At 36.2% G+C, this 18,249-nt stretch overlaps 1 protein-coding gene across 1 annotated transcript in view; it reads left to right on the forward strand.

Moving 5' to 3' along the window:
* The window catches only part of LOC149816518 (uncharacterized), a 57,216-nt gene extending 44,943 nt beyond the window's left edge, over positions 1-12,273 (forward strand). The window contains exons 13-15 of the mRNA XM_089986674.1: positions 59-260; positions 10,022-10,153; positions 11,253-12,273. Coding sequence (XP_089842800.1) covers positions 59-260; positions 10,022-10,153; positions 11,253-12,075 — 1,157 coding nt within the window. The 3' untranslated portion in view covers positions 12,076-12,273. The remainder of the gene's footprint in view (positions 1-58; positions 261-10,021; positions 10,154-11,252) is intronic.
* The last annotated feature ends 5,976 nt before the right edge of the window (positions 12,274-18,249 follow it).

An 18,249-nucleotide genomic window follows, 5' to 3' on the forward strand; every position in this document is an offset into this window, starting at 1 on the left:
ACTAATCATATTTGTATTTGTTTGTGTTCACACATACGCATGACGACTTGTGTTTCAGGAGACCCTGCATTTCCTGGTGGCATGCCTTCTTTTGCTCCACCATATTACTGGCATGGGACTTCAGTGCCTCATGTTAGACCCTTCACTGGTGTGTATGGTGCTCCTGGAGCAACGCCATTTGATGCCAACATGGTCCCAGTCTCACCATTTGCTGTCCCTCCTTACACACCACATATATATGCTGGTTTATCGTTACCTTGGTAAGCATTTTCTTTCTTTTCAGTACCTTGGTAGCATTTTCTTCCTTCCGTGTGATTAAAAATTGAAATCAAGGAGCTGAGCAGCACCCCTATCCAATTTTTTAGGGATTTGGTTGGCCTTTCATATGAGCAAGCATGGCTTTGTCCCTTACAGATTGTTGTAAACTATCTAATTTGACAAGATATTGACCTCTACAATATGGGCATACATGGTATATTGGTATAGATTCAGTGCAGAGAAGTCCATATTTCATAACAAACTTTGTTTTTTTGCCATTAGCCCTCCAGAAACATCAATATTTTTGTGCTCCTAGATATTTTTGTAAAAGTATCTTTAACAAGATACCATGATCAAGACCTTAATATTCTTGATAATAAGCACGCACAGACATGCACAATAAGCACTCTTGGAACACTTGTGCACAAAGGCACAACTCACCAAACCTCACAAATGCACAAAAGGCATAAACGAATAAAATCTTTATTGAGAAACACTTGGGCTTTGACCCAAAGCCATACCAATTACAAGGGGAGAACCCCTATATATATACACCTTAAAGAGCCTTGGAGGGGCGCCACTTATAGACGTTGGAGCCCCTCCAATGGTCACAATTGTGACCGTTGGAAGGGCCCAACGTCTATAAGAGTGGGCCCTCCAAGGTAGTTGACTTGGTCAAAAGAAAAGAAAAAAAAGAAAAAAAAAGAAAAAAGGAAAAACAAAATTACAAGCATATTCAAAAGGTGAATATGCGCAAGAAAGGTGAAATGACTAAACTTCCCTTATGGCTAACATTAAAGAAATATATATGTGATTATAAGATTTGATACATAATTTAACAGCCCCCTCAAACTTAGGGCAAGATGACCGAAAGTTTGCCAAGGAGAAAGTTGAATCGCGGAGCGCACAAAGCTTTGGTGAAGAAATTTGCCAATTGATATTTTGAAGTAACATATGGAAGATCTATGACTCCTTTTAGATAGGCTTCTCGAACATAGTGACAGTTCGTCTCAATATGCTTAGTCCGCTCATGGAATGTATGATTTTGACAATATAAATTGCACTCTTGTTATCACAACATAGCTTAGTGGGCCCTTCTATTGTGATCCCCATGTCTTCTAGCAGCTGATTAATATCCATATGATTTTCATGGTAGTAGTTACCATGGCCCGATATACCTTGGATTGACGATAGAGATATTTTTTGATGCTTCTTACATCTCCATGAGATCAACGAATCTCCTAAGAACATACAAAAACCAGTGGTGGAGTGACGGTTATTTGGGTCACTTCCTCAGTTAGAGTCTGTGTAAGCAATTAACTTTAATTCAGAAGAGGATAAAAATACTCCCTTATTTAATGTGCCCTTTATGTATCTTACAACCCGCAGAATTGTACTCATGTGAACCGATGTTGGTGTATGTTGAAACTGACTTGCAGTATAAACTGCATGAGAAATATCTAGTCTAGTAATACTCAGATACATTAATGATCCCACAAACTGTCTGTAGGGGTGAGATCAGAGAGAGGAATACCACCATTAATCTTCATTTTGGCTCCCACTATGTCAGGAGTTTTACAAACCTTATCATCCGTAATACCTGACCTGTCAATAATCTCAGAGGCAAGCTTAGTTTGAGATAAAAAATACCCTCTATGAGAGTATGCTACTTCAATACCCAAAAAATAAGTTAGAAATCTCAAATCAGACATTTCAAATTTATCCTTCAAAATTGATTTTATGCTTTTAACCCCTTTTGAATCACTTTCGGTTATAAGCATATCATCCACATATAAAAGCAGAATGACAATCCCTGCATTAGTTTTTCTAACAAATAAGGCAGTGTCAGTGAAACAAGATGAAAAACCGTTTTCTAGTATTACGGAGTTAAATCTGTCATACCAAGCCTTGGGGGCTTGTTTTAAACCATAAATTGCTTTGCGAATGCGAAACACTTTCCCTTTGAGAGTCTCCATTCCAAGTGGAGCACTCATATATACCTCTTCATTCAGATCACCATTTAGGAAGACATTTTTAATATTCATTTGATAGATGTTCAATTTGTTGATTGAGGCAACAATGATGAGACATCGGACAATGACCATTCGGGCTACATGGACAGAAGTTTCTTTATAGTCAATCCCATATTCTTGACTATATCCCTTTGCTACTAATCGAGCCTTATATCTCTCAAGAGATCCATTGATCTTAGTTTTTACCTTAAATACCCATCTACATCCTATTGCTTTCTTACCCTTAGTGAGATCTTGGAACTCCCAAGTTTTGGCTCTTCTTAGAGCACTAAGTTCATTCTCCATAGCTTCTACCCACTGAGAACATTTTTATGCTTCCTCAAAATTTCTAGGTTCTACGTAAGAATGAATGACATTAAGCTAGACCCTATATTTAGGTGAAAAAGAGTCATATGAGATAAACCTAGAGGGAGCTTTCCTAGGTCTTTCGGTTCTTTGCAGGTTCTCCTCTCCCAGAGAGACAGTCCTATTGGTGTCATTATATCTTTCAAGAGCACTTCTGAAAGTGTTTTTATCTCTATGAACATAGGTGATGGGCTCTCTAGAAGATCCCTCATCGATATGTTGACGAGGAGGAGAGAGCAGAGAGGTGATAGTTTCCTCGGTTTCATTATCGCTTGAGTTGTTTGGAGTTGACTCATCATCACTTGTATCATCATATTTAGCTAACATTTCAGATAGAAAGCAATAATCCACATTTTCATTATGACATGAAAGACTTTCGAAACCACTAAGATTTTCCAAAAAAACTTACATTTTTTAAGACATAAAATTTGTCATTTTTGACATCATAACACCAAAAACCCTTTTGGGTTTTCGAATAACCAAGAAAGGAACAAAGAATGGCCTTTGGGGAAAGTTTATCATTTTTATTCGGAAGGACAAAACATTTACATCCAAACACCCTTAATCTGCTGTAGTCAGGTTCCTTCTCGTATAATTTTCCAAAAGAAGAAATTTTGTTTAAATTTTTTAATGGAAGTCTATTTATGAGATAGACCGATGTAAGGGCTGCCTCATCCCAGAGGTTTTTTGGAATGTTTTGTGAAATAAGCAAAGTTCGAGTTGTTTCAATAATATGCCTATGCTTTCGTTCGACTAATCTGTTTTGTTGAGGAGTTTTGGGGTAAGATTTTTGATAGAGAATACTACAACTTTCAAGATAACTCTTGAATTCATTTGAGAGGTGTTCTCCTCCGGCGTCAGATCTAAGAATTTTTAAGTTTCCATTGAATTGATTTAAAAGCATCATATGAAAAGTTTTAAAAGTTGAAAAAACTTCATGTTTATGCTTGAGAAAATATATCTAACAATACCTAGTGTAATCATCAACAAAAATCACATAATATGAGAATCCTCCTTTAGATATCACAGGAGTCGGACCCCATACGTTGGAATGAACGATTTCAAAAGGTTTTGTTGTGAATATGGATCTTTGATAAAAGTGTAAATTTTTCATTTTCTCAAGAATACATTCATTACATACAAAATATCCTTTACAAAGGTGTTTAACAAAAGGTTAATATGAAATTTTAACAATGTTGGGATGTCCAAGTCTCTTATGCCATACATGAATATCTTTATTTTGGGTAATGTTGCAAAATTGATTCTTGGGAACTTGGAGAGAGTCAACATAGTAGAGATCTCTTTTCCTAGTGCCTTTCCCAATCAACCTCCCGGACCGACGATCCTGTATCCAACATTTATCAAAAGAGAATTTTATATCGCAACCATGGTCTGAGAGTTGAGAAACCAAAAGTAAATTCAAATTTAGTTTTGGTATGAATCTAATTTTTTGGAATAAAAAAATATTGTTTTTCGAAATTGCCTATTCCTTTAATTTCCAGAGATGTTCCATCCGCCGTTGAGACAAAAGATGGAAAAGAGTTTTTAGAATATTCGAAAAGAGAACAAGCACTTGGGGTCATATGAAATGATGTACTAGAATCTAAAAGCCAAGATATGTTACCAAGGGGGGAAGAGGTTGTCATAGCGACTTCGGAAGTTCCTCCATTGAGAAGAGGTTGTCATAGCGACTTCGGAAGTTCCTCCATTGAGAAGAGGTTGAAGAGCTTCCATAATTTGTTGTAGAGAAAGAGTCCCATTGAAAGAAGATGACCATTCTTCCGATTAAGATGTGGTAGCCATTTCAAGCAATTTCTTCAATTTTGGGCAAATAGGTTTGATATGCCCCGGTTCTTTACAAAAAATGACAAGTTAGTTTGCTATAGTCTCTTTTTCCATTTGCCCATTTCCTGTTTGATTTTTGAAGTGAGGAGGTTTGTAAGTCCTCACATTGTTACCCGGTCTTGAAACGACATTCACCCCTTCACTTTCTTCTTGAATAGAAGAGGTAGCAAGAATGTTAGGATTGCCGTTACTAATATCCATACGGGTTTCTTTCCCACTCAATTTAGTAATAACATCTTCAATGGAGGGAGACGTGAAGGAAAAAAGTAGAGAGGACCGAATTTGTTCAAATTCGGGTCTAAGGCCATTTAGGAAGTTAAAAAAATGATTTTCCTCAAGTTGTTTGTACCTAAGCTCGATAGCTTCATCACTCTATTTGGGTTCAAGCATAACAAACTCGTCCCAAATGGAAGATAATTCGGCAAAGTATTCCCGAATAGTCATCTCATTTTGTTGTAGGGTTAATGCCCTCTTTTGAAGGTAGTACTTGTGCGATAAATCTCTTGATGCATACATTTTTTCAAGATATAGACAAGCTTTAGAAGCTTTCTTGAATTTAATGATATTGACATTGATCTTGGTTTCAACGGATGAGAAAATCCAAGATAAGATCGTGAAGTTTTTCATTTCCCATTCTTCATGTTTCTTTGAATAATCTTCAAGAGCTTTTTGCCTTTCTTCTCCTTCAAGAATCTTTATATCTCCTTTCTCCATAATAGTAATTTTTGGTTCGGGTTCCGGTATCGAACCTTGAACATACCCTCAAGCCCCTTCCCTTTAATATGGGCTTCCATATTACCGGCCCAAACATGATAGTTTGAACCATTGAGTTTAAACCCGAGGGAGAAGTGAGTCTTTTTCGCTGATAAAAATCAAAAGAGAACACATACCTCAATAGATTTTTAAGTCTTTCTTGACTAGAAAAACTTTTAAAATATTGACCGAAAGAAATGATCCACTCCAACCTTTAGTAGCTTGAATGCATGTTTTTCGAGGCACCCAAGAATGTGGAGAAACGCAGGATCCTGCTTCCTCAAAACCAATGCTTTGATACCATGTAAAAGCATCTTTAACATGATACTATGATCAAAACCTTAATATTCTTGATAATAAGCATGCACATACATGCACAATAAGCACTCTTAGAACACTTGTGCACAAAAGCACAACTCGCCAAACCTCACGAATGCACAAAAGACATAAAAGAATAAAATCTTTATTGAGAAACACTTGGGCTTTGACCCAAAGCCATACCAATTACAAGGGGAGAACCCCTATATATATGTACACCTTAGAGAGCCTTTGAGGGGCTCCACTTATAGACGTTGGAGCCCCTTCAACGGTCACAATTGTGACTGTTGTAAGGTCCCAACGTCTATAAGAGTGGGTCCTCCAAGGTAGTTGACTTGGTCAAAAGCAAAGAAAAAAAAGAAAAAAAAAAGAAAAAAGGAAAAACAAAATTACAAGCATATTCAAAAGGTGAATATGCGCAAGAAAGGTGAAATGACTAAACTACCCCTACGGCTAACATTAAAGAAATATATATCACATATATATAATTAGGTAGATACATAACATATATATATATAATATATATGTATATGTATCACCTTACAACAACAACAACAACTACGCCTTCATCCCAAAACAATTGGGGTCAGCGATATGAACCAAAAAAGAAATTCATTTTGGGTCTTCCACATGAATCATTTTCCTCCAATCATTTCTATCCAACGCCATGTCCTCGGTGAGGTTCAAAGCATTCATATCCTTTCCTATCATCTCCATCCAAGTCTTCCTAGGCCTACCCCTACCTCTTTTAACTAATATATTTTCCCATTTCTCCAACCTTCTAACTGGAGCATCATTAGGCCTTCGCCGAATATGTCCAAACCACCGTAAACGATTCTCTCGCATCTTATTCTCAATGGGCGCAACACCTACCTTCTTACGTATCTCTTCGTTCCGAATCTTATCTTTTATTGTATTTCCACACATCCATCTAAGCATCCGCATCTCAGCTACACTCATTTTTTGAATATGATGTCTCTTGGCAGCCCAACATTCCGTACCATATAGTAAAGCAGGTCTAATAGTCGTCCTATAAAACTTTCCCTTCAACCGCAATGGCATTCTACGATCGCACAGCACTCCAGTAGCACTTTTCCATTTCATCCACCCAACCTTTATCCTATGATTTACATCTCCATCAATTTCTCCATACTTTTGAATGATGGATCCCAAATATTTGAAATAATCATTCACCGGTATATCTTGCTCACCAAGCTTCACTACACTCCCATCACTACTTCGTTGCTTACTAAACCGACATTCCATATATTCAGTCTTACTCTTACTCAACTTAAAACCTCTAGCTTCCAATGTCTGTCTCCATAATTCTAACTTAGCATTAACCCCATCTCTAGACTCATCAATCAAAACAATATCATCAACAAACAACATACACCACGGTACATTTTCTTGAATTGATCTCGTAAGCTCATCCATCACTATCGCAAATAGGAAAGGGCTTAAAGCAGATCCTAGATGTAACCCAACCGTTATCGGAAAATTGGTTGTCACCCCTCCACAAGTGCGGACATTGGTTACTACTCCTTCATACATATCTTTAATTATACTAATGTACTTGAGAGAAACACCTTTCTTCATCATTGTCCACCAGAGAACGTCCCTAGGTACTCTATCGTATGCCTTCTCTAAATCAATAAAAACCATATGCAAATCTTTGTTCCTCTCTCTATATCTTTCAATAAGTTGTCTAAGAAGATGTATAGCTTCCATAGTTGATCTTCCAGGCATAAAACCAAATTGATTCTCCGATATCATGACAACCTTCCTCAACCTAGACTCAATCACCCTCTCCCAAAGTTTCATAGTATGACTCATGAGTTTTATACCACGATAGTTTGTGCAATCTTGTATATCACCCTTATTCTTATATAAAGGCACCAAAGTACTCTTCCTCCACTCATTAGGCATCTTATTTGTTTGCCAAATCAAGTTAAAAAGATTTGTCAACCATTCTAAACCTTTCTCTCCCAAGCATTTCCAAGCCTCGATAGGTATACCATCTGGGCCAACTGCCCTTCTTGATTTCATTTTCTTCAAAGCCTCTGCAATTTCTTTCTTTTGAATCTTGCGCATGAAGTCACGATTTATCTCATGAAAAGGAATGGAGAAGTCTCCAAGATCTTGAGCATGACTATCATTAAATAGCTTATCAAAATAATCTTTCCATCTCTCCTTAATCTCCTCATCTTTGACTAAAACCCTTTGCGTTTCATCTTTGATACATCTAACCATACCCAAATCCTTCGATTTCCTATCTCTCATCTTTGCAAGCCTATAAATATCCTTCTCGCCTTCTTTGGTATCCAACTTGTCATAAACCTCCTTATATACCTTAGCCCTCGCGTTTCGAACAACTTTTTTAGCTTCCTTCTTTGCTATCATATACTTCTCCAAATTCTCATTATCACGACTCTTACTTAGATTTCTATAACACTCTCTTTTAACCTTAATAGCTAATTTGACATCCTCGTTCCACCATGATGTATCCTTACCTAGTGGTGCACCGCCTTTAGACTCACCCAATACCTCCTTAGCTACTTTTCTCATACCACCCGCTATCTTATTCCACATTGATTCTGAATCCTCCTCGAGACACCAATCAACTTCCTTAACTACCTGCTCTACAAACATTCCTTGTTTAGCTCCTTTCAGTGCCCACCACTTAATTCTAGGATCTATCCTATGTCTATCCCTTTTGCGGCATTGTCTAATTCTAAGATCTAAAATTAAGACTCTATGTTGTGTAGCTACACTTTCTCCTGGTATAACCTTACAATCGATGCAACAACCCCTATCTCTCTTTCTAAGTAGGAAAAAATCTATCTGACTCGTATTAACCCCACTTTTAAATGTTACTAGGTGAGACTCCCTCTTCCTAAACCAAGTGTTTGCTAAGATCATATCATAGGACAAACAAAAATCTAAAATCCTTTCTCCACTTTCATTTTTTTCTCCTATACCATAGCCTCCATGGATATTCTCAAATCCATCCCTACTAATGCCTACATGTCCATTAAGGTCACCGCCGATGAAAAGCTTTTCTCCATAAGATGTCTCTTGTACTACTCCATCTAAATCTTCCCAAAATTGATGCTTAATGGAATCATCTAAACCTACTTGAGGTGCATAAACACTAATAATATTAATAATATCCGTACCTAATACTAATTTAATAAGTAAAATTCTATCACCCTTCCTACGGACCTCAACTACATTATCTATAAACTGACGACTCATAACAATCCCTACTCCATTCCTATTCCTATTTATTCCTGTATACCAAATCTTATATCCCCAAGGTTCTATCACTTTAGCTTTCTCACCTACCCATTTGGTCTCTTGAAGACATAAAATATCAATATTTCTCCTACACATAACATCTACTAACTCTACCAACTTACCAGTTAAAGACCCTATATTCCAAGTGGCTAACCTAATTTTATGGTCTTGGACTAACTTCTTTACCCCCACCCGTCCAACAAAGTGAGGGAACCCTTGCCTATTTGACACCACACCCGGGCGCCGGTGTGACGCGTCGCTTCTGGGCGACGACCTAGCAACCCTTGCACATTTATCACTGCCTCCGGGCCTAGAGAGTACAGCGCGTCGCTCAGTAGGGAACGCCCCAACGAAATTCTCATATTGGTTCATTTTCATAGGATATGACAAAGTTTTTATGCTGGCTGTCACAGGCCTACCGCAACCCTCCTCCTTTATCCGGGCTTGGGACCGACAGTGTATATGTATCACCTTATATATATAAAATGTATATGTGATTACAAGATTTGATACATAATTTAACAATTTTAATATCATATTTGCTGATTTTCTGCTTGATAACCAGTTTGCTGTTTGCTTGGTTGCATGCCTTGAACTCTTCTTGTGGCAGTTGTATCCTACAACCATTTTTTCTGTGTTGGGATAGTCTTGTAATGGTCTTGCCACCCGTCCATGTCCAAGTCCATTTCGTAATTTGTTCAGAATAAAAACATATTTGGTTCTTGTCAGCTGCTCAATTCTGAAATCAAACCTTGCCAAGGAGATCAATGAATGTAATAAAGCAGCAGGTCACCCTTTATTTTGGGTTGGTACTTACTAGTCAGAACAACGTTCTACTTGGTTAAATACTCTGAGACCTAGTTACTGACACTAGACTTCAGATCTTCATGTGGTCCTGCTGGAGCCTAATTTAGATCCCCACACTGCAGGGCTCTGGGTTGGTTCTGTCACATACCTTTTGCAAGGAATTTTGACTAGTTAAGGTACTAGCTGTTATGGTTGACCATGACCCACATTACATCCAACCATTCTGAAATATTGAAAAATTCTTATTTCCTTCGCTGGTTGCTATTGGGGTTGGAACAGTATCCATTATGTTTTCTGTACCTGCTTTGACTGGAGAGGTCTGTTGGAATGGAACTGTTGATGCTAAGGATTTCCATGTGCAGTGGGTTTATGAGGATGGGCAGTTTAGCACGACCTGCAGTGGCTGGAGCGGAGCGCCCCCTCAGTCGAACGGAGTTTATGGAACTTCAGGAAATTGAAAGGAGACACAAGGTTTTGAATGAGCACCTTGACAGGTACGTATCTTTTTATTAATTGGTTTATTTCAAAATTTTGATCCTATATTTGGTTTTAAATAGTTATATTACCAGACAATCACACTGATCATTATTTTTTTTGTTTTAGATGATATACACAAAAGAATAAATTTCTATAGTTCTGTTGTTCTGCATAGTGCCTGGAAACTGTTTAAATCAAAGATTTAAAAAAAAACTGTGATTTGTCACTAGTTACATGGGAAAGGGCACAAATTTGTATGTGATCTCAGCTTTCCCTTGAAAGGCCTTTCATATAAGGGAGAGGTTGAAGGGATTTTTACATGAAAAGAGAAAGGTAACTGAATGAGGCCACTTGTGTCAGCTTGACACTTTCCCTCCATGATACATGGATGTTTGTTTCACCCATGGTCGGAAAGGATGCCAGGTCAGCACCTTCCTATGAAAACTACATGAATCGAATGGGCCCCAAGTGTATGATGAGTAATCGCCTTATAGAAGTAATTGCTGTTAAAGTATGTATATATATAATATATACTTATTGTTAGTGTGTGTGTGTGTGTGTATTATTTTATTTTTATTTTTTTTATGTAATAGGTAAATCCCATTAGGGGTATTTTAATCATTTCATCTTATGTAATAGATTGTGCCCATTAAGGGCACAACAGTAAAGTGTTTAGGTATTTTAGATATTTCTAGGTTTTTGTGTACAAATGTCCTTTAGCTAATAACTAAAGGGCATTTAAGCCTTTGTGATAGTCATTGGGACCTCCCCAAACAGCTCTATTTGTAGCTGTTGGGGAGGGTCCCAAGGCTCTCTCTCATGCTCTCGTGCCTTTGTGTATATAAAGGGGTAAAACCCTTGTATTTTAAGCTTGTTTTCAAGCATTCTTCCAATAAGATCCTTATATTTTTTATGTTGTTTCTCATGCTCATAAGTGGCATTGTGTTTGTGATTGTATTTTGACCCATAAGTAGTCTCTATTTGTGTATGTTGTTCTTGCCCATAAGAGGCACTTGTTTGTATTGATCCTATTTCATTACAATTGCCATATAGGATATTGTTGAATGTGTCTTTCTTAGTATGACGAAGCCACATTTTCATTTTCTTTTTGTTCAGGGAGTCATACGATGGTTATGATAAGCTGAATGGACCACGCGTTGAGCATCAAAGGAGATCTGTGGACTTTAAAAGTGCAAAGAGGGATTCTGTGAGGAGCCTCTCTGAAGGCAGTGAGCATCGGCAGAGTAAAAAGAAGCAAAGATCTGATAAGCATTCTGGTAGCATTGCTTGTCAGTCATCAGATTTCATATCAGATGATGAGGTCATGCACTCAAAACAAGGAAAGAATCATCAATCCTCAGCTTCTCAAAGAGATCGTCATTCTGAAAAGTCGTATTCAGAAATACAGGACAAGTCTGGAAACTCTGGGCTTCATAGCAAAGGGGGTGAGAGGCCAAGGCATCGGCACAGAAGTTCCAAGAAGCACAGTGAAAGGAGTGAACATTGTGAGGAAAATTCACGTGGTCCTACTCCTGTATGTAGCTGGAAGGGTCATCACCGAAGTAGGAAAGATGCCTCCAGTGACTATAAGAAGGCAGATTCTGAAAGTCTTTCTGAGAAACATCATCATCATCATCATCATCATTCAAAAACAGATAGGTACCACAGTTCATCAGGTGATAGAGGCAAACATCGGCATTCTAGACATTTATGCTCCACTTCTTCGAGTGAACGAGGTTTGCCTCGGCAGTCCAGACAGAATGATCCTGAGGATAGAGAAACCATCCATAGTCACATGCATTCCAAGCACAAGGTAAAGTCTGTGGATGGTGAATTGGAGTATGACAGGTGGGAGATGGCGAATGGTTCAGATGTTGATGATGGAGATGACTATTACCACAATGAATACAAGAGGGCCCGCAGAGAATGTGAAAAATAGTTGAGATTTTGGTTACTAGAATGTTGCCTTGTTATCATCCATTTTACAAGCTTTTAGCAGTTGTACATATCATCTTACAGAAGAAGCTCAAAACTCAAGCTGTCAGGGAAAAAACTCGGGCTACATGCATATCCAGGGCCATCAGATCTACTCTTTTAGGACACAGTGGTATATCATTTTCTTCTTGATTTCATTTTTTTTATGTGTGCTGATGTTTATTTGGTTATTTTTTCCTTTTGTGAAAATTGTATAATTCACCAGTAGGTTATGTTTATCCACCGCTGGAGCATATCCGGGAGATCATACAGGCTAAACGGATCTAATGTGAATTGTTATGTTGTTGATACAGATCGTGTACAGGTCCGATGGAAGGCAGATAATAGATTATCTAACATATGGTAGTTTATGCCTTCACTGCGACTGCTCGATCTATGTTCTTAGTGTGGAATAGGACAGATCCACATACTTAACAGATGGGGTTGGAGAAAAGTGGGACTACGCTGAGTTTGGACAACCATCATCTGGAAAAGATTGCTCCCGTGGTAAGGTATGCTCTCCTTTTTATGTGTAAAGCATCTGTTATCTTATGTGCTTTCCTTCAACAGGAAGTTATGGTCATAGGGACTATAACCGATTGAAGCTTAAAAATCATTCATTTACTATATAGCACAAGCAGGGGCATTATTCATACACCAGGATCCATGAGATCCCTAACACGCAGGGGGAAAGTCTAAAATACAGAACATAACTTAGCAACAGTTATTAATTCGCATAGACATCATCTAGGGATGTCAGCGGGTCAGGTTTGGTTCGGACACAGGTGAAACCAGACCTGGCCCCGATTTTTGGGTATGGTATCAGGTTCAGACCCGGGTCTAATCGCACCCATCATAAGAGAAACCATACCCGGACCTGATAAGAACTACATGAATCAGACCCAGGCCATACCTGCTAAAATAATATTTTTTTATCATTTTTACATCAGTGTTGTGAGAGGCGTACGCCTCAGTACCTGAAGCGTACGCTTCAGAGGCGAAGCGCACGCTGAAGGTACCGAGGCGTTGCAGTGATGCGCCTAAGGTAAATATTGAAATCAGGTACTGTGTAAAAAATAAACATATATTAAAAATATTGAAATCAGGTAGGCGTACGCTTCAATATTTTATCTGCCCATACCCTACGAGGAAAAAAAACGAAGAAGTGTAAAAAATAAACATATATTAAAAATATTGAAATCATCTCATGTTGTGAGAGGCGTACGCCTCAGAGGCGAAGCGCAGGCTCAACGCCTCACTTCGCCTCATTGCATTTAACAACCTTGTTTTACATTTTAAAAATGCGGGTCTTAATCGGAACTCGGGTTGGGGCCGGATCTGGTATAAAATATCACAAACTATACCTGGATTCATGTATTAATCGGACCTTTGGGTCTGGACCTGGGTCTTAATTGGGTCTCCTTATTTATCACCGTACCCAGACCCTATAGGGTTTGGTACGGGTTGAGTCCATGTAAACCCGATCGGTTGTAAAGATCTTTTAGTATCGGAAAGTGTTCAGCAGCAGTTGCGCAAGAAAAATATTGCCTTACCTTTTATATCTGAAACAATGTAGACAGTGCGACTGTCACACATGGACGCTTGGTTATGAGAGGCGGTCCTTTAGTTGGTGAAGGAAATAGAAAAAAAAGACATAGTACACTTTAGGAAGAGAGTTTTAAGACTAAAAAAAAAAATTGGTCAGCCTTCACCCTCAAGTCTGCTTTCGTACATCATACATGTAGATTGGATGACTTTACAAGCCTCCCACAACTACCCCTGGTGTCTATATATCGAAAGCCTTCATTTTAATGGCAGATGCTACTAGTAATAAAACTGCCCAAGTGCTTGGGGACACCCATTTGAGCATGTGCCCTGGATGACACGCTTGGATACGTTGTCCAACACTATGCACAACACAGGTAGGATACGGGTAAATGTCACTCGGTCAATAGTGTTTGACACGTGGTCAAACGTGTCTAGAGCTAAATTTGTGCAATTTTTTTTAAATTTAAATTCTAAAAATACCCTTATTCCCTCTCTCTCATCTGATTCAACCATATTCGCCCCCTCAAGGTCATTGAATAAAAACACATGCCTGACACCCCATCCATTTCCTTCTCTCTTTCCAGCACGTTGAATCATGTGCATCCCCTTTTCTCCTTTCCTAACTAAGAACGCATGTCTCTCTCTCTCTCTCTCTCTCTCTCTCTCTCTCTCTCTCTCTCTCATGCCTTAAAGTGGACTGCCCCATAAGAATGGATTTAACAACTTAATTATTGTTCTAGAATAAAATGTCATTTATTTAAATTCCTGGCTTTGATTATATTATTTAGAGGCTCCATTATCACGTCCCCTAGAAACGCACTTTTTGAAAATAAGTTTTTATTCTTTTCTTTCTTTAATGACAAATTAATCTCAGTTACTTTTGTTATTGTGTGTGTTTTTGCAAAAAAGAAATCTATTGTAGTTTTGAACCATTCTACCATACGGTTTTTATGACAAAGGTTTAAAGCAGCAAAATAGTCCCATTCATTTTGTCATGAGAAAATGGAGTTTTTATTTTTTTGTCTTTTGGGAAAAATATTGGCAAAAAAATATTTAAAAATCAAAAAACAAATTTATGCAACAAAGAAAAAAGTTTGAAAATCAGAAAATTTTAATTTTCTGATATTTGCAAATATTTACTGTTTATCAGCTAGGCTATTTCTTGTGTTTTTTGTGTTTTTGAAAATCAACCATATTTCTCACTATGCATACAGCGGTGCATAGTCTTTGTGTGGATCTATCCATCAAATGTTGGATCTAACAGTATAATAGATGTGTTTATCACAATATATTTACCATTTTAGTGCGTTTAATTAAAAAAATGCATCATAATGTGTTGTTCCTGATCAGTTCCAACAGTGCCATCTATATTTGGGATTAGTGTGGGTTGGAATTGGGCACAAACGACACATTATAATCGACTCTAATATTAGCTATACTTTTAGTTAGTGTGGTTTAGGTTGGCTTTATGTTTTTTAGGCGCATGGATGTCGATATTGAAGTCTGATGCAGTAATTCAGCTTGAATAGCTTATTCTTCTACCGTCTCCGCCCAAAGATGGGCTAGATCAAGTTTGAATTGGGTTGGTTTGATATTATTGTGTCTTTAGTCACATTTGATTTTGATATTGAAGTCTGGTCAAGCATGGTCTAGATTAATTAGGTTTGAAGAACTTATGCCTTCCCTCCCTCCGGCAAATTTAATCAGATATAGTTGGAAATTCTGGTTGTGTTTACTTATTGGTTCCTTAGTCGAGTTAAGTCTCTCTCTCTCAAATTTCAGTGATCATTTGTGTCATTTTAGTACTTCAGAAGGTGCATCTTAAAAATCTATAATAGTGTCTTTTATATGGTATATAGAATTTCTTAGGTTTAATGGGCCACTACTTATAACTACAGTTAGCGATGTAAATGGGTCAGATACGATCCAACATTTGACCCAGATTTCACTACAATTAGTGTCGTTTGATGGCTGGAATCACATCCGATTAATCAGATTCAGTTTATCACTTTACTACCAAATCAAATTACAGTTAATCAGTCAGATTCCGTATTACCCTTTCTCCATTTGAATTCTACTCCAAATCCAACTAGCCGATATCTGGTATGGCTACATTTAAGTCGAATATAAGCCATTTACATGATTGCATCCTTAACTATGATTGACCCAAACATCAATGGGCTATCTTGGACTCATCTCAACCTTAGACTAACTATATTTTTCATGCTCTCTCTCTCTCATATATATATATATATATGAGAGAGAGAGAGAGCAGGCAGATATGTTTTACATGCTTGATTTTATATGAATCGACTCTTAGACAGCGGTGGTGCCAGAAATTTAAGCCAGAGTGAGCACAAATGCATAGTAATTAGGGAATCAGCTCGTCCACTAGTGACTCGTGATTCAGAAGGGTCAACTTGATCTAGTCATTTACTAACAAAAAATTAAAATACCGAATAGTTAAATTAGTATCTTCAACTATAGATTAGATATCATAGTTCATAAGCACTCTAACAACATCCATAGAACCCATTCTAACTTGAGTTTTGCCTTTAATATTCATAAATTCATTCAAATACATTTTAACTTGCCCAACATGTAACTTTACAATTTGCCCATCAATTCATTCAAAATTATAAATTTATTCACTGCTCATAAAAACAAACTTATATCATTCAAATACAAACTTAAATTCATTCCGCTAACATTCAAATATAAACGTAAATTCATTTAAACACATTCTAATGTGTCTATCAAACATTCAAACGTGTAATTTCATGACCTTCCCATCAATTCATTCAAAAATATAAATTTATTTTATGCTCATAAATTCCTTCAAACATTTAAAATTTAAACACAAACGTATATCATTTAAGTACAAACATAATTTTTTTATAATATTTAAACACATATAAATTCATTCAAACACATTTTAACATGCCTTTCAAACATTCAAACATGTCCATTAATTCATTTAAAAATATAAATTTATTCAATGTTCATAAATTTCTTCAAACATTCAAAGGTCAAATATATCATTCAAGCATGTAGAATCATGTTTAATGTTAATTAAAAAATATAAAAATATGTAAGTTAAAATTTATCTTATTAAAAAAAATAAAAAATCTAAATTTTATTCAAAAAATACAAAAAACTCTAAAACCTAATTAAATATTCATGTTATTAATGAAAACCTCAATCCTAACAAATATCATTTTTACTTTTCATACGTGAACTAATTGAAACAAAAATAACAAAACCCACTAATGGGGGCTTGTTTGGTAGGAGCCGCTAGTGTACATCACCTTGTGTTGGGATGATGCATGTTCAAAACCCAATGGTATATTTGTATAACTGGTTGGGGTCTATCAAACCAGAGTTTGTCTTAAAGAAACAAAAATAACAAAACCCACCAATGGGGGCTTGTCTGGTAGGAGTCGCTAGTTTTCATCACCTTGTGCTGGGATGATGCATGTTCAAAACCCAATGGTATATTTGTATAACTGGTTGGGGTCTATCAAACCCGAGTTTGTCTTAAAAAAATAAGTTTTTAATTAAAATAAAGTATGTGGATCATGTATAGTGTTGATTAAAAAAATACAAAAATAACTAATTAATATCCATCGCATTAAAAACCTAAATGCTAATTGGAAGAAAAAAAAACACAGATGGCCTTAAACTTCAATGCTAATCGAAACTCTAATTCTTATATCATCAATTATTCTTTTATGTTATTCAAGTATGTAGAATCATGTTTAATGTTAATTTAAAATAAAAAATATCTAAATTAAATATTCATCTTATTTAAAAACAAAATAAAACTCTAAATACTCTTCAAAAAAATACAATAAACTTTAAAACTTAATTAAATATTTATGCTATTAAAATTTTTTAAATGAAAACCTCAATCCTAGCAAACATCATTTATAATTTTCATACGTAAACTAATTGAAGCAAAAAATAACAAAACCCTCAATTTTTTAACTAAAATTAAGAATGTAGATCATGTATAATGTTGATTAAAAGATATAAAAATAACTAATTAATATCGATCTCATTAAAAACCTAATTACTAATTCGGAGAAAAAATATAAAAAGTCGTAAACCTAAATGTTAACCGAGACCGTAATTCTTTCATGATCAATTATGCACTTATGTTATTCAAGCACGTAGAATCATGTTTAATGTTAACTAAAAAATATAAAAATACCTAAATTAAATATTAATCTGATAAGTAAAACACTAAATGCTATTAAAAACATATGTTATTTAAATAAACTAAATGAAAACCACAATCATAGCAAATATCATTCATAGTTTTCATACATAAACTAATTGAAATAAAAAAGAACAAAACCCCTAAATTTATAACTAAAATCAAGCATGTAGATCATGGATAATGTTGATTTAAAAAATACAAAAATAAAAAATTAATATTCATCTTATTAAAAACCTAAATGCTAATTGAGAAAAAAAATAAAAACCCCAAAATATAAATGCTAATCGAAATCCTAATTCTTACACAATCAATTACCTATTTATGCCTTAAGCACAAGAGAAAATAGACCTCCTACATGCTAGGACAACA

The sequence above is a fragment of the Nuphar pumila genome, chromosome 14 (genome assembly GCF_984573655.1).
Source record: "Nuphar pumila chromosome 14, dmNupPumi1.hap1.1, whole genome shotgun sequence".
Taxonomy (NCBI): domain Eukaryota; kingdom Viridiplantae; phylum Streptophyta; class Magnoliopsida; order Nymphaeales; family Nymphaeaceae; genus Nuphar; species Nuphar pumila.